General features: G+C 39.3%; 1 protein-coding gene across 5 annotated transcripts in view; it reads left to right on the top strand.

The window, feature by feature from the left end:
• Positions 1 to 14,539, top strand: part of LOC143856235 (HSP20-like chaperones superfamily protein) — a 57,319-nt gene extending 42,780 nt beyond the window's left edge. For all 5 annotated transcript variants that reach the window (XM_077366393.1, XM_077366392.1, XM_077366391.1 and 2 more), the window contains one exon: positions 14,259 to 14,539. Coding sequence is in view for 1 of the 5 variants with exons in the window: in XM_077366394.1 (XP_077222509.1) it covers positions 14,259 to 14,345 (87 nt within the window). In the remaining 4 variants the exon portion in view is untranslated. The remainder of the gene's footprint in view (positions 1 to 14,258) is intronic.
• Positions 14,540 to 23,645: the final 9,106 nt, after the last annotated feature.

Raw genomic sequence — 23,645 nt, 5'->3', positions numbered from 1 at the left:
AGCTACCAAAAGTGTTGCCGCCAATGAGGGATATCTAACATGCTATTTATTTGCTTCCTGGGTCATCTTTGCTAAATTTTCCCGTGTACTGTATGAATCCTATGGAACATGAACTAAAAAGGCCAGTGGAGGAGTTGCTTGGAGAAAGGCTACATGATAGCCTAAGCCCTTGTGTCATGCCCGCTTTGCTCGCTCCGAAGAAAGACAATACTTGGAAAATATGTGTGGATAGTCGGGCAATTAACAAAATCACAATAAAATACATATTTCCAATTCCACGTCTTTATGTTGATGACATGTTAGCCGATGCTTTTTCCCCAAAATTGATCTTCGAAGCGGTATCACCAAGTTCGATTCAGACTCGGAGATGCATAGAAAACAACCTTTAAAATCAATGACAGGCTCTACGAATGGCTTATTGTGCCATCTGGTCCTACCAATGCTCCTAGCACATTTATGTGTATGATGACGCAGGTATTGTAGCCTTTTATTGGTCGACTTTTGGTTGTTTATTTTAATGATATTCTTTTTTTTTTTTGAATTGCTTTTTAAAAATATTCTTGTATGCAACAAGAGCAAACAAGAGAACACATTCTGTATTCCTTCGATGAGGGACAACACTGTTTTTCTTGGATTTCTAGTATCTTCACAAGATATTAAAGCTTATTTGGAGAATGTTAAGGCTATCATTGGTCACTTTCCACTAATAGACATGAAGTAAGAAGTTTTCATGGGCTGGCCACATTTTATCTGCAATTTATCTGAAATTTTAGCACTATTATGGCATCTATTACCAATTGTATGAAGGGGAACTCAATTGGTCCAAAAATATGGTTTTCTCTCCGGAAATTGGGAGTCAGATGATTGGTTTGAAAAGAAAGGTACAACTACCTGGAGGGATATTATTATTTTGAGCCATGAATTCAGAAAAGGGTGTTGCTTCAAAGTCTACTGTAAGCCCAATGGTTCTCACCTTGGCATTCCAATCTTCTTTTGATGATTCTAAACTCAAGTGATTTTATATCATTAATGTGTTTGATTGTCTTAAGTTGTAGATCATGATTGTTTAACATCAAGTTTGCTTGGATTGAGGCCAAGAAGCTCTCATTGGACCATATTCGGAAGGCCAAAGGCATTGGAGGTCCAAGAAGCATGAAGACTTGAAGCAATGCAAGTGAAGATCATTTTACTAGAAGTCGTTTAGTTTTGTAAAAGATCCAATCCTAGTTTAGGTTGTGAGAGGCATGAATTAAGAAATCACACTCCACTAAATGATTAAGTGGTTGTCCTTGTGGTGTTCCACGACTTTGGAACCCTCATAACAATCGCAAACATGTATAAATTGGAAGTCTTGAAAGCCCAAACAAACAAGAAAGAATGAAGTGAAAAACTGCTGGAATTAGGCTTCTCGGAACTCCGAGAGAATTCTCGGAGCTCCGAGCTCGGAACTCCGAGAAAATCCTCGGAGCTCCGAGATTTGAAACAGAAGCTGCATTTCATCTTTCTGTTTGTATTCCCGGAACTCTGAGAGAAATTCTCGGAACTCCAAGAAATTCTCGGAACTCCGAGAAAATCTCTCGGAACTCCGAGACCACTATAACGGGAAAAAATATAACCGTTGGGAACTTTCCTAGAATTACCACTATGCCCCTCAAACGGTCATATTTGGGTTTTCTATATATTTGTGAGTTCTAAACTTCACTAAAATGCATCCTAACACTCTAAAACCCTATTGGAACATCCTAAGAGTGAATCAAGCTCGTTTATGCCTCTCATTCTCTAGACTTTGGATTTGGATCATAGGCTGGAATTTGTACATCTTCTCCAACCTTCGTAACCCTTTGATAGGGATTTTTTGTTCTTTCTTTCATTGACAAATCGTTGTATTTGGGCGAGTGTTTGGAGAAGCGAAGCCCTGTCTCCGTGGTGTGGATTGCCACCAAGGTTAAAGCGATTGGACATTGTAATTGGCAGCGGTCTTGGCCAAGGTTAAGAAGATCATCATAGTGAAGCCATCAACGGGTTTGGTTGGTGGAGTAGAGTAGGCCTCGCGTTTGAGGACCGAACCACTTTAAATCTCGGGTGCATTCTTTCTTGTCTCTTGCTTTATTTAATTTGCATTGCACTTAGGATTTAACTTGTGTGCTTAATTTTTGTTTTTGATCTCTTAATCTCTAAATTGGGTTTAAGTTTTGTAAAAGGTTAAAACTTGAGTTTTCAAACCTAATTTCCCTCCTCATAAGTTGCTATCTTACTACTTGGGCCTATCGTTGGAATTTCATCTACTCTGGAAATCGGATCAGATTTTGGATTGATGCTTGGTGTTCAAAGGACCCTCAGAATATTATTTTCCCTGATCTTTTTATTGTAGCTGCGGAAAAGATTGTTCTTGTCTGCGACTGCTTCGAAAGAGTGGATCAGAAAGTGGTGTGGTGTCCAAAATTTTGCAGGATTTTTTTCGAAGGGAATTATCTTCTCTCTCATCATTATTTGATTTAATTGAAAAATGCTTTATAAAGAAGTCTGGTTCGGATAAAAGAATTTGGATGTTGGATTCGTCCGGATTCTTCTCGGTTAAGTCATTTTATGATCGGGGCGCTATTGGCTCTGAGGAATCCGGGTGCAGTTGGAATTGGTGGTCTTCTTAGGAATGATAGAGGTGAAGTGGTTTGGGCTTTTTCCGGTCCAATCGGTATAAGCGATTCTTCTGAAGCGGAAGTAAAAGCGGCTTATTCTGGAATATTACATTTAGATAAACTCATCCTGGACAAGGTGATAGTAGAAGGGGACTCGGCAAATGTGGTAAAGTGGCTTTCGGGTTTTGCTCTGCCGCCGTGGAGATTCCTCAGTCTTATGGATGAGATCTCTGATTATGTTTCTGATTCGGCTGCAGTTTTCTTACATAGTCGGAGATCGGCAAATGGCGAATCTGATTCCCTTGCCAAATCTGGGGTTAGCAGGGCTAGTTTAGAGTGGTTTGATTATCTCCTTCTGTAAATTGCATTTTCTTTTTCCTTTTCTTTGTATTTTGTGAACCTTCTCGGTTCCTTCCTTCAATATATTAATATTTCAAAAAAAAAGATGACCGAAATGCCGGTGCTTCAATTGCTAGATTTCTTCAAATTATTTGAAGTAGCTTTTTATCTTTCACAAGTTCGTATCAGAAAGGTTTTGAGCCAAGGACATTCCGTAGCTTTTTTTAGTTAAAAATTGAATGAAGCAAAATAGAAATATTATGTTTATGATAAACAATCCTACTTGGTGGTTCAAGATTTGAGATACTGACGATATTACCTCATTTACAAAGAGTTTATGTACTTGGATCATGAAGCGCTGAAATATCTAAGCTCTCTAAAGAAGTTGAGCACAAAGCATGCAAAGTAGGTTGAATATATTCAAGGATACACCTTTGATATCAAGCATCATGCGAGAGTGGAGAATAAAGAGGCTGATGCATTTAGTCGTGTTACATATATCTTGCACTCTGTTGGTTAAAGTTGTTTGGTTCGAACAATTAAAGTAGAACTATAGTTCGTGCAAAGATTTTAGTATAATCTATGATGAAATTGAAATGGGGCAGGAAGGTGAACTGTCAGGATTTTCTCTTCACGATGGTTCTCTTTATGGGAAGCAGCATTTGTATTCTCGATACCTCCTTTGGATAGCATCATATTTGGGAGTTATACGCGTGGGGAGCTGCTGGCCATTTTTGTCATGATAGGACTGCTATGACTGAAGATTGTTACTATTAGCAAGTCTTAAAAGATATGTTTCATAGATTATACAGCAGTGCCGTATTTTCCATCTTGCTAAGGGTAGGAAACATAATTTGGGACTATATACACCATTTCCTTTACCATTCAAAAAAAATAAAAATACGACATTGCCTGTGCCACATGAACAGTAGTATAGATTTTGTCCTTGCCTTTCAAAAACATCTAGAGGTCACAATTCCATATATGTTGTGGTGAACTTGTTTTCCAAAATGACACTTTACACCATGTAGCAAAACCATTTATGTTGTCCCGGTTGCCAAGCTATTCTTTAAAGAAGTCTCGCGACTTAATGGTCTACCCAAAACTATTGTTTCCGATAGATAAGTCAAAGTTATGAGTTATTTTTGGAAAACTCTTTGGACAATGTTAAATACAAAGCTGGAATTCTCTTCCTTCCATCCTCGAAACGATGAGCAAATGGAGGTGGTTAATAGAAGTTTGAGAGATTTGCTTCATTACCTTGTGGAGATCATATAAAGGGTTGGGATCTAATCCTTCCAATGACTGAATTTGCCCACATTAATTCAGTCAATAGAACTACATGCAAATGTGCTTTTGAAGTGGTGACTGAAATTCAGCCTTGAAGCCTATTCGTGTGACTCCTTTACTCCGTGATACAAGGGAAAGTGTTTAAGCTGAAGATTTTGCTTGCCACATGTGAGATATATATATATGAGGAAGTGTGCCAAAAGTTAGCATTGAGTAATGCTTCCTATAGATCACAATAGGATCTTCATAGGTGTTTTGTTGAATTTTAAGAAGGTGATATGGTCTTGCTCTGGATTAGATTGGAAAGGTTTCTAAGGGGAATGTATAAGAAGTTGCATGCTTAAAGTATTGGTCCATATAAAATTACAAAGAAAATCAGTTCTAATGCATGTGTTAGATCAGCCCAGTGGCAAAGATCAGTCCTATCTTCAATGTTGAATATCTCACTGTGATGATAGTACTCATGCATTATAGTTACCACTTTTCTACAGCTACAACGACTATTGAAGAAGTATTGGATGATCAAATAGTCTCCTTCGCTAGAGGTGGCCATCAACTGTATCTTGTTAAGCGGAAGGGTAAACCTTTATCCGAATGCACTTGGATCATCATGTAAGAGTTACAACCCCTTATTCCTGAATTATATGATGTGTACCATGCTTTCCACTCTTCGGAGTCGAGTTTCTTCAAGTCGGAGAGAATTGATGGGAGTCCAGCAAGTCAAGCTGTTAAAGTCTATCAAAGAATGAGGAAGAAGGGCCAGATTAATACTCTCATGTTGTTCTATGATTCACAAAAAATATCAACATATGAGTTGTGTTAGAACAAGCTTTCCTAGGTAGCTTTTCTTTGAGTGGTATGCTTGAATTATTTCTATTGTTTGAGGGGTATTTCTGTAAAAGCCTATATAGGACCAACGTGTATTTTTCTAGAGACACATAAGTGGGATAAATTGTATTTTCCTCTCAAATTTGTAGGAGTAACGTTTAAGTGGGGTTAAACAATAATTTTCCTCAGATCTCGCAATCCCCGCCTGATGGGGGCCATCCACAAGGTAGCCAAAAGAGAGTTCATCAGTTCAAATTGGCCTTTCTTGTTTTAATTCTTTTTCTTTTTTTTTTGTATTTTAATTTTAGTGTTTCTATGTAACCCTGTAATTATGAGTTCTAATGTGGTGAGTCTCATGTGTCCAACTCTCATTAAAAGAGAGCACCCAGGTAGTTACATCCATCTATCCTCTTCTCTGGCCTTGTCACCAAAGCAGTTATATCTAGTGTTTCAAAACTCGGACGCGGGTCAAAACATGGTCGAAGAAAAATCCTAGTTGACTTGGCACAATGTAGTTGAGTACTCGGTTGACACGCTCATAACTCGGGAGGCTCAAAGGTGTTTTTATTGACTATGTATGGAATAACGCAAAACACGAAGTAATACGTGGAATGCGGCCAAGGGAAAAGGTAGTCGACTCTGGGAGTCCACGATGACGCGGGGGAGTTTTATAACTATATACCTATTGTTTTTGGTTGAAGGGGAAGGTGGTTGGGAAGTTGTTTTTGGTGGGGGAAGTTGTGAGGTCTATAGTTTTTAAATGTTTTGCTGGGAGTTGGCAGGATAGATTAGTTATATTTTATCTCGATGTAATTATGAATAGTTTATACTTGTTTCTCTTGATGGTTCAGGAGTATGCTCTTGACCATAATACTATGTAAATGCAAGTCGGGACCCCAATATACTTTGTCAACCTTTGAAAAAAAAAAACTATATACCTACACCCATCTATGCCCTTCTCTTGATATGTATCACCTTGCCATGTGTTGCTCAAGGAGTTATACCCATCTCTCCCGTGTCATGTGCCACCCGATGCAGATTGTAGGCCTAATAAGATGCATATTTACTCATTAGGATTTATTTCCATGTTATTTAGTCTCTACAATTTTATTTCCATGTTTTTAGTTTTTAGGGCTTTTATTTTCCATGTATTTAGAATTAGGGAGTTTATTTATTTTTCGTGGAATTTTATTTCAATTGCCTATAAATAGGCCTCATGTATTAGGGATTTTTAGTTTTTGGATGAATAAAGAGTGATTGAGGTTTCTCCCTCTAATTTTTCTCTTTTCCTATTTCTAGTTCTCTTCTTACCCTATTCTACTTCTTCTATTCTTCTCCTCCTCTCTTCCTCTTCTTCTCTTCTTCTCCTCTTTCTTCTATTTGTCTTCCCTGTCCTACATCAATTTGGTATTAGAGCGAAGGCAAGGTTTTAAATTTCGGTTTTGGTGTCAGTTTCGGTAACCACTGAAATCATGTAAAAACATGATTATGATTTTCTTTTCTTTTTTAATTTCGACCTAAATGACAAAATTTCGGTGTAAATTTCGGCGATTTCAGCTGAAATTTTGGCTATTTCGGTGAATATTTCATAAATTTCAGAGGGAATTATAACATTTCGATGAACTTTTTTAAAATTTCGGTGGAAATTTTGTAAAAAACGATAAAAACGAAATTTTATATTTCGGCAAAATTTCAGGATTCCGGTGAAATTTCAGTGAAATTTTGCCGAAATCTTGTAAAGAAACAACTTCATGTAAATTTTGTTTCAATCGCGGCCGAAACCGAAATATTTCGGCCGAAATTTAAACCCATGAGCGAAGGATCCAAGCCTCTGAAGATCAAACACCCCACAACAACGCTTCATCTTCACCGAGTTTTGATCGCAAGGTAACTTCTCTCCTCAGCCTAGAAATATTATTGAACAAAATTAGTTTCTGGTGCTACTAAACTATCGCAAAAGAAGAAGAAGGGCGGCCCAGTGCATGAGGATCCCGCCATTGCGGGGCTAGGGAGGGCTAGATGTACGCAACCTTACCCCTGCTTTGCAGAGAGGCTGTTTTCGTGACTCGAACCCGTGACCACCAGGTCACCTTGGAGCAACCTTACCGTTGTGCCAAGTGTCACGGGCCTATTGTTTTAGCAGTGGAATAGCCCGTGTGGTGCCCCAACATGTGCGTATGCTAGGGCAAGCCTTCAACCGTGCAAGGCTCTGAAGGCCTTACACGGCAACACCTCTTAATGCTTCATATGTGCACACAATGTTTAAGCTTGTTCAATAGGCTACTTGGCCAAGATCTTGATATGCACTTCTAGATACTTTGCTAATGACTACCAAACCTTTCATCAAGCTACTGAGCTTAGACATGCTGAGACCAACTCTGAGCCCACTCTCGTGATCAGCCTGCATCACGAGTACATTGACCATCAGGTCTTGGAGCCTAATGCAAAGTTCATCGATTATGAGGCATGATGATGCCATGCACAAATCCGCCAAGCGCAAGGGCTTGGTCATCCAAGGAGCAAAGATGTCCCATGGACTGATCCGTAAGGTGTACACCTCGTGAGGTCAACCAGGGTCATCCTGGCACGAACTCAAAGAAGACCTAGAGATTGGCCTATCCACAAGACGTAACGCAGTGCATAAGACAATAGTATAGCAAGCCCCCTGGACCGGTCTGTGCATACAATGCATGTGGGAACCCAACCCAACATGCATTATCTTTGGCCTCCATCCTCAACCAAAGGAACTGGAGCATTCTTGTGGATAACTCGCAGTCCGCACCCAAAGCTCCTTTAGGGCACGCACATCAGCTGTAGTATGATTTCCTGGTGTGTGTCTTTCATACACAAGCAAGTCCTCTTGCAACCCATAAGCAAACCGCCAAGGTTCCGGCCTACATCTGCTAGTTCTAACGAGGAGTCAGCTTGTCACGGGGCCAACTCCTCCTAAGGGGTTTTGCCAACCAACCAACTAGCTTAGCAAGGAGTGCCCACCAAAAGTTCTCTTAGCGACTACTTTACCAGACGCAACGAGACAAGGCGAGTTTGGATTTTAATACCGACTGCGTCCCCGACGGTTTTCCTGTGACACTCCCCCACCTGATAACTTCGACACTGAGCACTCTACGAAGCTCAGTTCCATAATAACAATGACTTCTCAATCTTTAAAACAGCTGCCATTGGTACTTCGACAATCAGTCCATCCTGACTTCTACTGCATACCACACTGCATCAAGTTCCTCCAACCACTGCCTTAGATCTGCTAGAGTTATCTCAACATCGATGGTTTTCTCGGACTCCACCAAACTAGGTGAAGGTTTTTGACGTTGCCTACAAATGCTGCTGAAGGTTTGTGTTGGTACCTACAAACGAGAATAGAGTGCCATCACTGCCGGCACAACAGTTGCCACTCGTTGGCCAAGTGCGGCACTTGCCACAAGCAAATTGCGAACGATCTCTAAGAACTTAGGTTCTGCCTCTTTTGAGGCCAAGAATCCCTTGTTGGGATCGACTACTGCGGCAGCCACACAAAGAGAGAACGTTCTTCGGGAAGCAATCTACACTCCCGGGCAAAAGGAACCGCCATAGGTTCCACCTCCTGTGAGGCCAAGAATCCCCTGTTAAGATCAATTAGCACAACGCACCCACTACTCTTGCTGGGTGTAAGATCATACGAGGAACCAACTACATCCCCAACTGCGAGCTTAGTCTTGCTTACTTTAGTCCATCGCTATAATACTTGTTTGAACAATCAACCCTTCTGCCACCAATGGTCTCTTTGTGTTCCCGCGGCTAGTACTCACACTGCTAACCACCCAAATATTTCATCATTCAGATTGAGTTTCTCTTTTTAGTCTCATTAAACACAGAAATTCCAAAGTAGTAAAAAGCACACAAACATACCATGTCGTCCCATACCAACACAGCAAACCCATTGTCGATCTAAGCAGCCTTGGCGTCCGTTCCAAGGTTTTTCTGAGAAGGGCATCTCACATGCCCGATTGTGTTGTGAAGTGCCATCCAAGTACTTAAGTCATTGACCAGGTCTTCACCATGAGCATGTCTTTAGCTCGTCAAGGTCGCAAACACCTTCACCCTGCTGGCCCCAGTATCGCCACCTTTCTCATGGGTTGTACCTTGCCCTTGGTTCATCAGTGCTTCCTCTTCACCCTAGGAGCATACTGCTAGCTCGTCAAACTTGTTATGCCATTACACTAAGTAAGCAGATTCACTTCTGTAAGCGCTTTGGTGCCGACACCTTCAGCACCTCATCTGTTAGGGGAAGGCTTCTGCCAGCAAGCCAACCCTTTGTCATAGCGAGCTCTTAGGCCATATGCAAACACATCATTGTTTAGCCAACACTGCAATGGAGCATTTACAACTCCCCAACTGCCACTTCTGATCTCACACATCGGTGGGTCATCGAAACATGTCAACCCATTCGCTGATGGTTGCTTCTCTGACATTGTATCAAGCTTCGAGCAAATCCATTGAACAATGCTTAGACAAACATAGACGGTACATGTCTTTCCATGCCATCGCGCCTCTATTGAGCGATTCAAGTAGGATAGGGGAGAGTTCAAACTTCCAAGCTGCCATACTTTGTCACTTTGTTTGCCTAGCTTACAAAGTCACCCATGCCACCAACACGGCTCAATGATGTCGCACACACAACACTAAGAAAGCTTTGCATCCACTCTTTCGAAAGAAACATCCCCAAACAGTTTCAGCTCTTCTTCAGCTGACTAATGAACTTTCAAAGTATTAGTTTGAAAGACATCCGTGACTAAGCACACCAAGTTGCGACCACTTGGCTAACATTCAACATCTTACCAACTCTGCCACAACTGAAAGCATTTCCTATTCTTTTGTGCACTGCCACTTGCACTAGAGATGCACTAACCATAGCCACAAACACTGCTACTTGCTGTAACTATACCAGCACAGACACCAACTGTATCATAGCTCCTTGACAAGGTCTTGAATTCACAACTACCTCTGATTTGCCACTTGATACTTATCTCGTACCAACTATCAAAGCACAGTTTGAGTTTATAGCTTGGACCATTTTGCTTTGATACCAACTGTCACGGGCCTATTGTTTTAGCAGCGGAATAGCCCGTGCGGTGCCCAAACATGTGCGTATGCTAGGGCTAGCCTTTAAAATGCTTACCTTATCATTGGTGCACGTTTACTTCACTCGCGTCACTATATGTATTGGTGAATAATAAATGTGTTCAGAATCATTAGCAACAGGGGAATGTGTCTAATATTCTAATCTCTGGGTATAAGGTCACATTGATATGCTTCGCATTAAAAATCATGGTTTGAAGGGTGTAGTGTGTTGGTATGACCTAGTCACATTTGAAAAAAATCAAATGATGAAAATTTGTATAGGTTGTCAAGTAATACAGGTCTACATGGTTGATTGCTAAATGTTGAAAATTATCTTGCTTGATCATCAGATACGTATATTCATTTAGGTTGCCTTTCTACATATGTTTTCATGCAATGCATGCTCACTATAATAATTGAAGGAGCGAACCTGAAATCATTCTTAAGGTCGGATATTTAATATGTATGGAGATAACTTCCTCATCTGGTTCTACGCTTCAAAGGGGGTGCAAATACCCATGGCAGTTGTCATTTTGGTTGATATGAATGCTAATAGAGTATGGTAGTTGTATTTGCTCAACTTATCTCTCGTCTGTTGATAGAGCTGAAATTATACTTGGGTATTTCAATGATTACTGGGTGTCTGATAGTAGGGAAAGTTGTCATTTGGAGTTGTTGTAACTCATTATTGCATAACAACAGGGAATGAAATGGGTTCGATTTAACTTTTAGATAAGGTCATACTCCTGTTAATATAAGTAAAATTGGCAAGAGGCGACATGAATTTTTTTATCAACATATGATGGTATTTGTACTGTTTATGAATTGGTTAAATGATCAGTTGGACATTGTCTTGTATGACCTCTCAAGAGGTGGTATTAGCACAATCATATTTTATTATGTGAACTGTCCAGCTTTACATGTTGTTTGAACATTCATTTGGACAGTGTCATCAGGCTTGTAATGTTCTACATTCTGGATGACTTCACAGATGATTGTTGAATGTTGATCAATATTCTTTTTATTCGGGACAATTGTGTCTTGATATTAGGATTAATGTCAAGACTTAGTGGTGCTATTGCTAGTGTCTTCTTTATCCTGATCATTCTTGGATAATTACATGATTCCATATCTTTCTTCCTCCTATTCAATGCGAAGTAGTCTATACTTCTCTTCTCTTTACCTTTCTAGCTTAGGTGTAGGCAACCTTCCCAGTTGCTAGGATTAGCTCTTATCCTTTGAAATTCCTCTAATGAGAGAAAATTCATCAGTTTAAGATTCTGTCTATTAGACCATGTAGCTGTCCATTATCTCCATATAGTTGAGTCTATCTTACCCCTATAGAGTTTAGGAGTCTGTCCTACTCCTTTATAGAGTTTAGGAGTCTGTCCTACCCCTTCATAGTGTTATAGGAGTCTGTCCTACCCCTTCATAGTGTTATAGGAGTCTGTCCTATCTTCATAGAGTTAGGAATCCGTCCTACCTTCATAGAGTTATAGGAGTCTGTCCTACTCCGTTATAGAGCCATAGGAGTCTGTCCTACCGTTAATAGAGTTTAGGATTCTGTCCTACTTTCATAGAGTCATAGGAGTCTGTCGTACCTTCATAGAGTCATAGGATTCTGTTCTACCTTCATCAGTCTAGGAAGTTGTCCATTAGTCTAGGAGTCTGTCCTCTTGAGCCAAAAAACCTTTGTAAGCAAAAATAACAAAAATGTTTTTCGCAAAGCTGTTTTCGAACTACGTTGGCTTGATCCCTTTCCACAGGGTACATAGGCAGCTTGGGATCGTTATCCCAAGTCCAGTCAAACCTTTTTGATAAATTCTTTTAAACCTCTCAAATAAAACCTTTCATACTTTTCTCAAAAATCTTTCAAACCTTTTAAATAAAACCTTTTCAAAATAAAAAACTAAAAAAATATAAAAACTAAAATGGGCAAGGATGGTGATTGCCAGGTCACTCGGAGCCCTCTTTTTATTCCATTTCCGATTTTGATCGTGGTTTTTCGGTTTTCCGACGTTTTATCGGGTTTCGGGACGGGCGATGACGTAGCGTGGCCCTTTCACAAGGATTGTCCTTGCTGAGCCCAACGATAAGCTATGACGACCGCGAGACTGAGATTTGTCCGATCTTTAGCGGATCAGGATCGCTGGGCTTGATTCTTTTAGAATCGCTCCTTGAGCCTATCGTATGTCCTATTTTCTTTTCTCTGGCATTTCTGGTCCTTGCATATCGTCAATTTTCCGATTTCTTCCTTTCCTTGCATCTTTTAGCTTATCGCATGTTTGTCTTTGGTTTCTTATGTGTTTACTCTCAGCTTGTGTTTACTTTCATCTTCCTTACTTTTCTAGCATGTGATTAGTTACTATTTTTTAGCATTATCTCTTGCATAGGCTCGCATGGTAGTGTATTTATTCTACTGTTTTGGTTGTTTACTGCTTCGTATTATCTTCTGCGTAATTAGGGGCATGTTAGTGTGTCTACTTCTTTATCTTGAGTGTTTACTCTTTAGAGATATCTCTTGAGCAGTTTCACATACTCATTCACATGCTTAGCTGTAGCATTTATTAATTCATTTTATCTTGATTATCTGCTTAGCTGTAGCTATGCAGGCGTATGCTTACTGTTTTCCTAGATGTGATGAGTTAGGATTAGATGTGATGAGTTAGGACTTATTTGTTTTCTCTGCCCATCCCTGGGTCATGCATGCCTAGGTAGACGTCTTCTTGAGGATGTTTGTTCCCATTTACATGATTTTCGCCCAAAGCTCTTCAAAGTTAAAATAAATGGCATAAGAGACTGAGTGCGCTCGGGCGAGTAGGATACCTAACACCTTCCCTACTCGTAACCAGGCACGGACCCAATTATCTCTTGATTTATCCACTACACAGAGCATATTATTGGTTCCATGGCCGTATTCCATGGATGGCGACTCTTTACTATTTTTAGGTAAGTCTTGATTCCAGGCTGTCTCCAAATCAAGAGGTATCTCATATATCGCCACTAATGCTGCGACGGCACCATTTCGAGAGTTCCTTGGTAGAGCTCTCCTTCACATGTGGAGATCCAGAGGATGTAGGGGGATCCGTCTCTCGACATTCTAGGATCGGGGTCCACAGATAGTCATGGATTTGTACCGCCCATAGCTGTCATGCCGATCCCACTGACCTAGGAGGAGTACGTTGCTATCTTCCCAGCCAATTTACTTGTCGAGAGTGGTTTATGTTATGATTCTATATGGGCGATTTCTTCCCTCTCGCTCTGCGGACATTTCAGACGATTCTCACGGTAGTCATGAGCATTAGACATCAGGAGTGCCTCCGACGGATTACGACTGCTATTGCTTCAGTTGATCGTCTACATCTTTGATTCAGGCAAACTAGAACTCGAGGACGAGTTCTTTTTAAGTAGGGGAGAATGATGCCAATTGTAGGAGGCTTTGGTAGAGTTAGGTTTTTTCACAAGGAGGCTTTGGAAAGTGAGGGAGGTTAAGAGTTTTGAAATGAAGTGAAAGAAAGTGTGAGCTTAGGTTTTAGAGGGGCTTTTAAGTCATCTCTCTCTCTCTCAAGAAGAAAAATAAGAGCGGGCAGAAAGTACAAGTGGAGGCGAGTTTTTGGAAGATCTAAACCATTCATTTGTTAATCCCTACTTTGGATAGTGCACGCCTCAAAGATTATCCTAACCATTCATGCATTGGTTTCAAAACGAAGTATTTGGAAAGTAAGAAATTAACGACATAAATATCTCCACAAATCGGACGGTTAGAATTGTCTAATGGAGGAGATTTTCGATTCAAGTCCCAACCATTTCCAATTTGTCTATTTTATTTTAGGGGAGTGATAAATCGATTCCCCAAATTGATAAATCGACTCCCCATGTGTCTTTCTCTCTCCTCTAGGTTAGAGAGAGAAAGAGGAGAGAGATAGACACATGGGGAGTCGATTTATCACTGCCCTTATTTTATTGGGTCTTATGATTTTATGATCCAGTTGGATTTTCAAAATGTTGCCTTTTCTCCTGACGTACTTTTATTATGTTCTTGATTTGCAGAACCTTGGCTTTGATTTCTCACAGGCTCAGTTCACTGGAAACTGTCCAGACCCAAGGACTTTCATGGGCGGGATACGCTGTGATTAACAATGGCCGTATGCTCCTATCCTGTTAGCTTCTTGTGAAATTGACCTTCCCAGTAACTAAAAGTGGGTTAACTTCAACCCTCTCATTTACCCAACTTCTGTTATATAGACATATAAGTTCTTGGCATGTGTTTGATCTTTGCCGTGGCAAATCGCTCTGCAGTTAATGTGAGAATCTTATATCTTATGTAATTATATCTTATTCTGGTTTTGGTTAAGTTCTATTGTATTTCGCCAATCAAAAAAAAAGTTCTAGTGTATTTTGATTGTGACATTTATAAATCTCACAAGAACTCTTCCCAACTAGAGCATCGTTTACTCATTTCTATATTATCATGCCTTTCATACCTCCTCTTTCCCACAAACAAAAATTTCTCCCTCATTATGGTTTCTTTTGGTGTTCAGCCTAATTGCGTTTCTTTACAAGAAAACAACCATTCGGATGTAGGGAAAAAATTCCATGCACAAGAATTTCTGGGTTTAGTAGCGTTGCAGTTTTCCTTGAAAACAGGCGAAGTATTGATTGTGGAGAAAAAAAATCCATGGAAAATGAGTTTAACCAAATGATGGAAAACTAATTTTCCATGAAAAGAATTCCTAAAATAACATTTCAGGCATCCAAGGCTGAAAAGGAGGAAGAGAAGGTTTATTTCGGCAAATATGATTTTGGGGTGATTTGTATTCTCTTGTATGGCCATGCGGAAATTTTTTTATGCTTCGGCCGAAATCATGAATTTTTTTTTCTTGGGATGCTAGGTTATCCAGTGGTGGGAGAGGGAGAGAATTAAGGAGGCACGAGTGAGGAGAAGGTGAGAAGTTGCCGAAATAGGGAAAAGAGAAACTCTAGGCAAAATAGTGTTTTATTTTTCCTTTTTTTCTACCACTTAGCACCATCTTCTCACTCCTATATGTCCAGTCTCTGCACTTCCACTCTTTCTACCTTGTTCTTAGGGCTGCAACTCGAGCCGGGTAAAACCTGACCCGCATCGACCCGACCCGAAAATAGCCTGGGTCGGGTTCAGGTTTCATGGGTTTCGGGTCGAGCCGGGTTCAGCATTCAAAAGCCCGCATGAATCTCGGGTCGAGCCGGGTTTGAAGGGGCCCGACCCGAGTTACATAAGTTATAGTATGTATATTTTTTTCTATTGTTAGTTAAAAGTTAAAGGGATAATTACATTTACACCCCCTCTAGTTTCTGACACATCCACTTCCACCCCTATAGTTTAAAACGTGACAAATACACCCCTGTAGTTTCAATTTGTTTAAGGTAGGCCCCCTTAGCTGAAGGTTCGTCCATAGATTGAAGGGTTAGGATGATCCGATGGAGCTGATTTTTTGGGCACACCCTAACTATGTCAGGACCCATCAAATGAACGCTTTGGATCATCCAAACAATGTGGGCCCACATTATTTGGATGATTTTTTGGTAGTGTTTGGATTCGGGTAGGGGCCCACATTATTTGGATGATCCAAAGCGTTCATTTGATGGGTCCTGACATAGATATGGTGTGCCCAAAAAATCAGCTCCATCTGATCGTCCTAACCCTTCAATCTATGGACGAACCTTCAGCTGAGGGGGCAAACCTTAAACAAATTGAAACTACAGGGGTGTATTTGTCACGTTTTAAACTATAGGGGTGGAAGTGGATGTGTCAGAAACTAGAGGGGGTGTAAATGTAATTTTCCCAAAGTTAAAAGTGAAAACCCACGCACCCACTGTTACTGTATGTGAGTGTAATTACTGCTTCTATGAGTTGAGTTGATTCAAGTGTTTGATTCAACATTGTTTGATTGTAATTACAACATTGTTTGATTCAAGTGTGATGTGAGTGTAATTACATCATTGTTTGATTCAAGTGTAATGTGAGTGTAATTTCTGCTTCTATGAGTTGAGTTGCCTTGCCAAACAAGAATTTTCCTTAAAAATTTGCGTCAACGTGAAAAAACCCGACCCGACCCGAACCGGCCCGAGATTTATCATGGGTAGGGCCGGGTTTGGGAATCGTGGGTTTTCCGAAAAAAAACCCGACCCGACCCGACCCGAGATATTTCTCGGGTAGGGTTGGGTTCTCCAAAACCCGACCCGCCCGACCCGAGTTGCAGCCCTACTTGTTCTCACAGCTTACAAACTAATATTCCCTGAAAAAAAAAAAATCATGGTGACATGGACTACATTTTTATGGAAAGGGTATTAGTGTGAAAAGTTAAGAGTTTGTTTACAAACTTATTTGAAAACCTTTTCTGTAACCTCAAAGTGGGTATTAATGTGTTTTAATAACAGGGCCTATTTATTTAGTCATTAAATGGGTGTTTTGTGCCCCTTTTTCAGTGGATAATGGCAGTAAAATTTTTTTTAGGCCCATTTTAGGTTGAAAAGAAACAGAGTAGACACATAGAAAAATAAATTAGTGCTAATTAAGTAGAATAGAAGAAACACATATACAGACATGCCACTACTACAACCCCTCTCCACTCTATATCTGTGCATGGTAAAGATCTTTTTTTTCCTAAAGCTTCTAAAATTTCTTCCCTTTTATCCTTAAAATTTTTTTAACTTGAACCACCCTAATCAATTTTTTACGTAGAGTGATCTTCGTTTTACGATAATATCCCTCTAAATTAACTATAAATATATCATTTCCCTTTAAATTGTAGAGCAAAAAAAATTTCCCAAGAAATTTTTTTCTCTCAGAAATGTTTTTATCACAATCCAAACAGGGCCTCAAGTATGGATTACAGGAATTGGGAAACATTATTGAAATCAAATTTCAATCCTACACAAATTCCCCCGGTAAAGAGAATGTCAATTCCTATTCTACTGTTTTGGTGAGCATAAATTCCAATCCTACACAAAATTTCCCTGATAAAGAGAATGTCAACTCCGATTCTACTGTTTTGGTAAGCTTTAGAATTAGAAATCGGTAAATAGAGATTTTTTACCTTAAATTAGTCATATGGAGAGAGAGAGAGAGAGAGAGAGAGAGAGAGATTTGCTAGAGAATTGAAAATACCACTTCCTCGAGTACTATCAAAATCCGCATTATATTCCATCAAATTCCTCGAGTACTATCAAAATCTGCATTATATTCCATATCAAATATTCCGCCCCATATTTCCTTTGACATCCAAACGCCTCCGGGTTCACAAAAACAACCCCTATAAATAAACTAGGGAAAACTCTTCTTCCATATATATGTGGAAACCAATCGTAGATCAATTTTCTTTTAGTCAGTCATTCCGACTGTAGGATTTCAAGTTTGAGGTCTGGGTTGTCAATCCAGTTTATGAAAAAAAAATAAAAACTTACTTTTGTTGGTGAAAATTTTCATACAAGGGCATTCAAAGCTAAACATTTACTCGAACATACAACTTTCAATGAAGAACCTTCATTTGGAAGCCAATCCACATCTATTGTATTAAAATGCACCACAACAGCATCTGATGGCAAAATTTACGTATATTATGTCTTTAGAAATATAAATTCTGAAATCTAAACATCCACAATCGAACAATTTGGGAAGGTGGAACAATTACCTACTACCATGTTTCCTATGCCGTAAAAGTTGTTAGGAGTTTTGAGTGCTTGGGAAGGTGAAACAATCAAACTGAGTTTGCCGTTGAATCATCTGCATAGGATCAGACCCCTTACTTCTCTAGTTTCCCCAAGTGATAGTGAACCCATCCGCATGTTTTGATTTGGAAACATTTGTTTGAGATTGCCTTGGGTCGATGCTACTCCTGGGCAACAATCAGTGGTGCTCAAGAGTAGCATCGACCCAATACGATCTCAAACAAACATTGAAAACGGTCTATGCTACTCTTGGGTATCTACAATCAATGATGTTCAGGAGTAGCATTGACCCAATACGATCTCAAACAAACATTAAAAATGTTGGAAACTAGGGATTTCAAATGTTTTCAAATCAAAACGTGCAGATGGGTTTACTATCACTTGAGGAAACTAGAGAAGTAAGGGGTCCTAACCCAATGCAGATGATTCAACGGAAAACTCAGTTTGATTGTCATACCTTGCCAAACACTCATACACAGAACAACTTTTACAGTAGTGGAGGGTTACCTCAAATTTCGAAAAATGAAACTAAAGGGATGCCTTCTTTCAGTGGATTTGCGAATAGTAAAAATGATGGGCTGGCTTCTTTAGATTGGTTCCCCAATGGTGCAATTGAGGAGATGGCTTCTTACGGTGGGCTTCCCAATAGTGGAATCAATAGCTATTCTTCTCTTTCTGGGCTTCTGAATACAACCCAAACTAGAGATTTTGGAGACGCACTTCAGTAGCAGAATGATTTCATGGTTGGGCAAGAGGGTGACGGATTATCAGACATTCTGAGGGGTGCTTAATTTGAGAACAACTCGTTTCTCCCTCAGTGGTGCGATTCCGACCTTGATAATTTGGTTTTCAAGCAGGTGAGTTCTTTGATCATAGAAACCAAGCGTATAGCTAGATGCAGGTTCGCTGGCTGGCCTTTTGCTATAGCTGCTATCAGTTGGCATATAACAAAAGACAAGTGAAAGCCAATGACAGCGCTTACCAGTAAGATATATCTATATATAGCTACCTAATTTCGCTTACTGCTAACGGAATCAGCCGCTAAAGGAGGAGTTCCGTCTGGTTTTGAGACCATGGGAGCACGGCTTTGATTTGGGGGAAGCATGTTTAAGACAGAGCTTGTAGCAGCCTTGGAAAGGCGTACTCTAGATTTTGAGGAGCAGTTGCGTCGCTCACTGGAGACAGTTCAGTAGGCACTCCTTTCCGTGATCCGTCCAAGCTAGAGGCTAAAGCCCTTGTCCCACTCGTTCTTGACAAAGACAAGTTAACGAATGAAATCTCAAACTAAACTATAGGCTTTTCAATTCTGGGTGTAAAGGAAATGTTCTAATTGGTACAAATAAAGAATTACTGATCTTCTCACGCATACACCACCGGTAAAGACCTCCATTCTCGTAAACGACTTCCGCTTCATGTAGCGTTATTCTTTCTGTTGATTTTTTTGCATAGGATCTCCAGAGTGGGCTTAAGAAAGACCGTTTCAAGATAAAAAAAACAAAACAAAAACTAGAGCAAACATTACATAGTGAATTCAGAATACCATGTCTCTGCTGCTTAAAAAGAGGTGCCTTTTCTTTCTTCATTTATTCATCGAAAAAAAAGGCTAAAAGCTGTGCTCTTTCATCCACTGAGAACTCTCGACGATCCTTGACTGGGAGAGGTAGGCAAAAGTTGATTTGGTATATCGACTAACAGTTTCAGCTACTGCTCATGATGATGATTTTGATTAGCGAGACGAAATTTACAAGGCCAATCCCTCCAAAATTAGAAATTTGCTAGATCAAGATCTAGCCTCCAAAACCAACATAAAAACATTCACACAAGCAGCATGTAGAACTGATAGAACCTGATGTCCTTGACATCAGAATAGTAAATTGCATATGGAAAAAATGATTTGATGCGAGAAGTCTCTCAAAGAGCATCCCCTAGCCCGAGATTCCTATTGTGGTGATCCAGAGGATTTCAGCGAACCCAACAGGATGCCAGTTTTTTTTTTTTAATTTCCTTCTTTACTAGTGAGTAGTGGGAAGGGTCATTAGTCTCCTCGAAAGCTTGTTCTGATTCCTGACTTAGTAACTTAAGCAATCGAGCCAAGCAAGCTGGAGGAAACCGTGGGAATTTCGTGCTTGTTTAGCTACAATGGACAGGCGTTTGTAGGTGCGGGAAAGCTATGTTTGTTCCTTAGGAGAGCTACTACTCTCTTTTCTTCTCGATGTACACTCCCATCCAGGCTCCATCTTTTATTATAAAAGATTTTCACAACTGTTGAAATCTTTATTTGTAGGTATTTTTTACATCTGTACTCCAATTCATTAATGTCGAGTCTGCAAAAAGATTTGACAAATCTTATTGCAGAGGACCAATTTTATTGGGATTTTGTTGGTATCCAAAGCGACCCATCTACTTTTGATAAATCTTATCTGCTGAGGAGGACCGATTTTACCGGGATTTCGTCGGTATTCGAAAGGGCGCCTTATCTATTTTTTATTCATGAATGCATTAATACAAGGATAATTTCTAAATTTACGAGCTACATTGGATACTCTCTAAATATCACATGCATATAGTCTTAGGGAAATGATATTTACACTAGGGTTTCAACTTGGGTCTGGCAGGTCGGATATTCCAGAACCCTACCCTACCAGAGAAATTATTTAGCGTCGGGTTGGGTTTTTTTTTTGTAAACCTTCTCGATACATGAACCATAAGTTATGTTCCAATGGTTGAATTTATGGTGCATGATCCATTCCAGTGGTTGAATTTATGTATTTATATCACATTTTGGTAAATGGCTTTTTCTCAGAAGACCTCCCAAATGTGATAAAAAAATCAATACTCAGAGGTGTGTATGTAGATGCATGATGCCCAGATTAAAATGATGTTTAATCTTCAATATTAAATCTACTTGAGTTAAGAATTGCTACGGCCCAACAACTTAATTGTTGTTGCATTGTTTGATAATGGTTAGTTTAGATGATCGTCCTAATGGAAGTAGAGTACCTAACGAAGAAAAAAGATTCAATCTGTCTACATATTATATTTATAACCAATTTTATTTTAGTGATATAATTTTTTACTAGATATATTTTACCTCTTTGTCATGTGTGTACATTTATCTACATATTGCTCGACCATTGTTCTCCTTACTCTCTTAATTTTTATATTATATCAGCCTGCCAAGTGCCATGCCATCTTGATTCTTCCTACACTTCCACTCATTTATAAATTATAACTTTGATTTCAGTTTTGGAGAATACCAATGTATGGTGCATTGGTACATGGTATTATTGGTAACAATGGTAAAGAATTTTAGTTTGAAATAAAGTACAATGAGGTTGATAGATTAGATTGCAAGAAGCCTACAAAAATTAATGAAACACATCTCCATGTTTAAGATCTTTCCTCACTAAAGCGTGTCAACTATTCTTTTTTTTTTTAAAAATAAATACCACATCGTCATATACAATATATTCAACAAGTTCCGGACGCTTTCCCAAGATCAAAACTTTGGGAGAAACTTGCATAGATATGCAAGTCTAGCTAATTGAATTATATCATACTGGTTGACTGTTATGAACAATCATCATTTTTCTCGTTTATTTCCTTTCATTATTTTATCATAATTAGTGAAAGGGACAAAAACTGGAGTAGCAACTTGGGTAGTGCGGGTCGGGCCGGGTTGGTTTATTTTTATTTTTAGAAAAACCCGAGATTCCTAAACTCAGCCCATGGTTTTTTTGGGTCGAGGTCGGGTAAAACCCGGCCCAAGCTGCAATGCTAATTTTCACCCCCTTTCCCAGCATTCCCATCCCGTTTGGTTTGCCTTTTCTGGTGAATTATTGCACTTCCCACATTCTATTTGAATTTCTCTATAAGTAAGGTCACTTTCAAGAAAGGACAAACAAATGGGTGGAATACTTGAAAAGCGATAGAAATATCATTTTCATAAAAATGTTATATTTAATTTCATCTCATATAGTTAAGAGAACTTATATGGTGGCCGGTCGTTAATATAAAGTGCGGAGAGAGACAAAACCTCTCTCCCTTGATTTTTAATCCAAGGGAAAGCTCTGTTTTGACTTTTCCTTGGTTTTTGAACCAAGGAAAAAGGTTTTGTCTCCTTCCGCCCTTTACAATCTGACGGTCGGCCATCATATAAAAACTCTATAGTTAATATCTTTAAAAGAATAATAATTTTATGTTTAATTTCATTTAATCGTATGTGAAAATGGTTTTTGAAGTTAAATATGATTATTTTCCAATCATGACGTTTTAGAATGGGAAATGATATCAGCACTACCATGTTTTGATATTTCCACTAAAGCCTCTTTTCTTTTAGTATTTAAAGTGCTGTCAAATGGTTATTACAATTCTCAAAAAGCTGTCCCAAGCCAATTAAAAAAGAAAAGACAAGCTGGGATTACAATAATTTTAGAAATGAGTAGAAAATAGCTTCCGAAGAGGCATTAATGTCCCATGCGTTTGCATGTAAGATTAAATTAAAATAATACATTAAATGATGGTTGTGCTGATATCATTTGTCGTTAGAAATTATGTAGTTAATGGCTTTCCAAAAGGCGTTAGAATGTCCCATTTGCAAATAAGATTAACTTAATAAGAATCTTATTGGTAAAGAAGGACCAATTTTATTGGCATTCAGAGGGGCCCAAATGGATATCTCTAAAAATTATTCATATCTTATACCGAATGGTTTTGAAATATCGAATGGTTTTGAAGTTAAATGTGATTACTTGCTTACTTGCAAATATGCAAGTACGAAAAAGAATAGGATGAAAAGAGATACCCCTTGAACCCGTAGCATTAATACCACAAAAATGTTTTTAATCTATAGGAAAAACAATAAAAACATCAAATGAATACTAGCCTTTCACAGAAATTTTCAAAGTACTCACTGGAGAATTGTGTTCCATTATCGGTTACTAGGTGTGGGAGCCGGTTGTTTCCCGTCCTGCGCAGGACGACAGGGGATCACCACAATCGGGTTTTTAGGGGGTATTATTTGATCTGCGCTACTCGTGAACTCGGGACCGAAGTCCTAACTTTGCAAGTTAGAGAAACTCAGAGTTGCCACCTAAATTAGGGATTAGGACCCGTGTTTGTTCTTCTAAGGAAATGAGCAACATGGCTCGAATTTCGTTGGGAGAACAGTATTCAAAGGGGTTCTTTTGCTCTGGGCCTTTGAACCTTATATTTTGCTCTATTTTTAAGGTATGGTCTTTACAGATATCTGGGTAAGGGTTGTGGTTACAATTGAGTAAGGTGTTAGGCACCTCTCTTGTCCGGATTAATCCGGTCTCTTAACTTAGATTGGCATTTTCGAAGGATTTAAAATGAAATAATCTGATTTTATATCCCTTGTTAGGTTATGCTTAATTCCAAATGTAAATGAAATGGATTTACAGAAAAAATCGAAAAAAGGTGCGGTTTGGTTCAATCCTGTTTGAGACCATATGTTACAGGCTCCAAAGGAACTCTGCAACCGATCCCAAGTAGGCCCCCTTTCCGTAAATCAAACGAAAAAAGACAGTACATAAAGTAAAAGTAAGGTACAGAAAGCTGTAAATGACAGAAAGTAAAAGAAAGGAAGAGGGGTTTATGCCATAAGCGCTCGGTCGTGCGAAACAAATCTTATGATACTACCACCTCCTTCCTTACTTTGGAAAGGAAAGTACCAAAAGCTGTAAATTGCAGAAAGTAAAAGAAAGGTAG

This window comes from Tasmannia lanceolata, unplaced genomic scaffold, assembly GCF_043159265.1.
Source record: "Tasmannia lanceolata isolate RefF3 unplaced genomic scaffold, GAP_Taslan_0.1 ptg000023l, whole genome shotgun sequence".
In the NCBI taxonomy this organism is placed as follows: domain Eukaryota; kingdom Viridiplantae; phylum Streptophyta; class Magnoliopsida; order Canellales; family Winteraceae; genus Tasmannia; species Tasmannia lanceolata.
The sequence above is the reverse complement of the archived record's forward strand: the minus strand, read 5'-3'. Positions and strand labels throughout refer to the sequence as shown.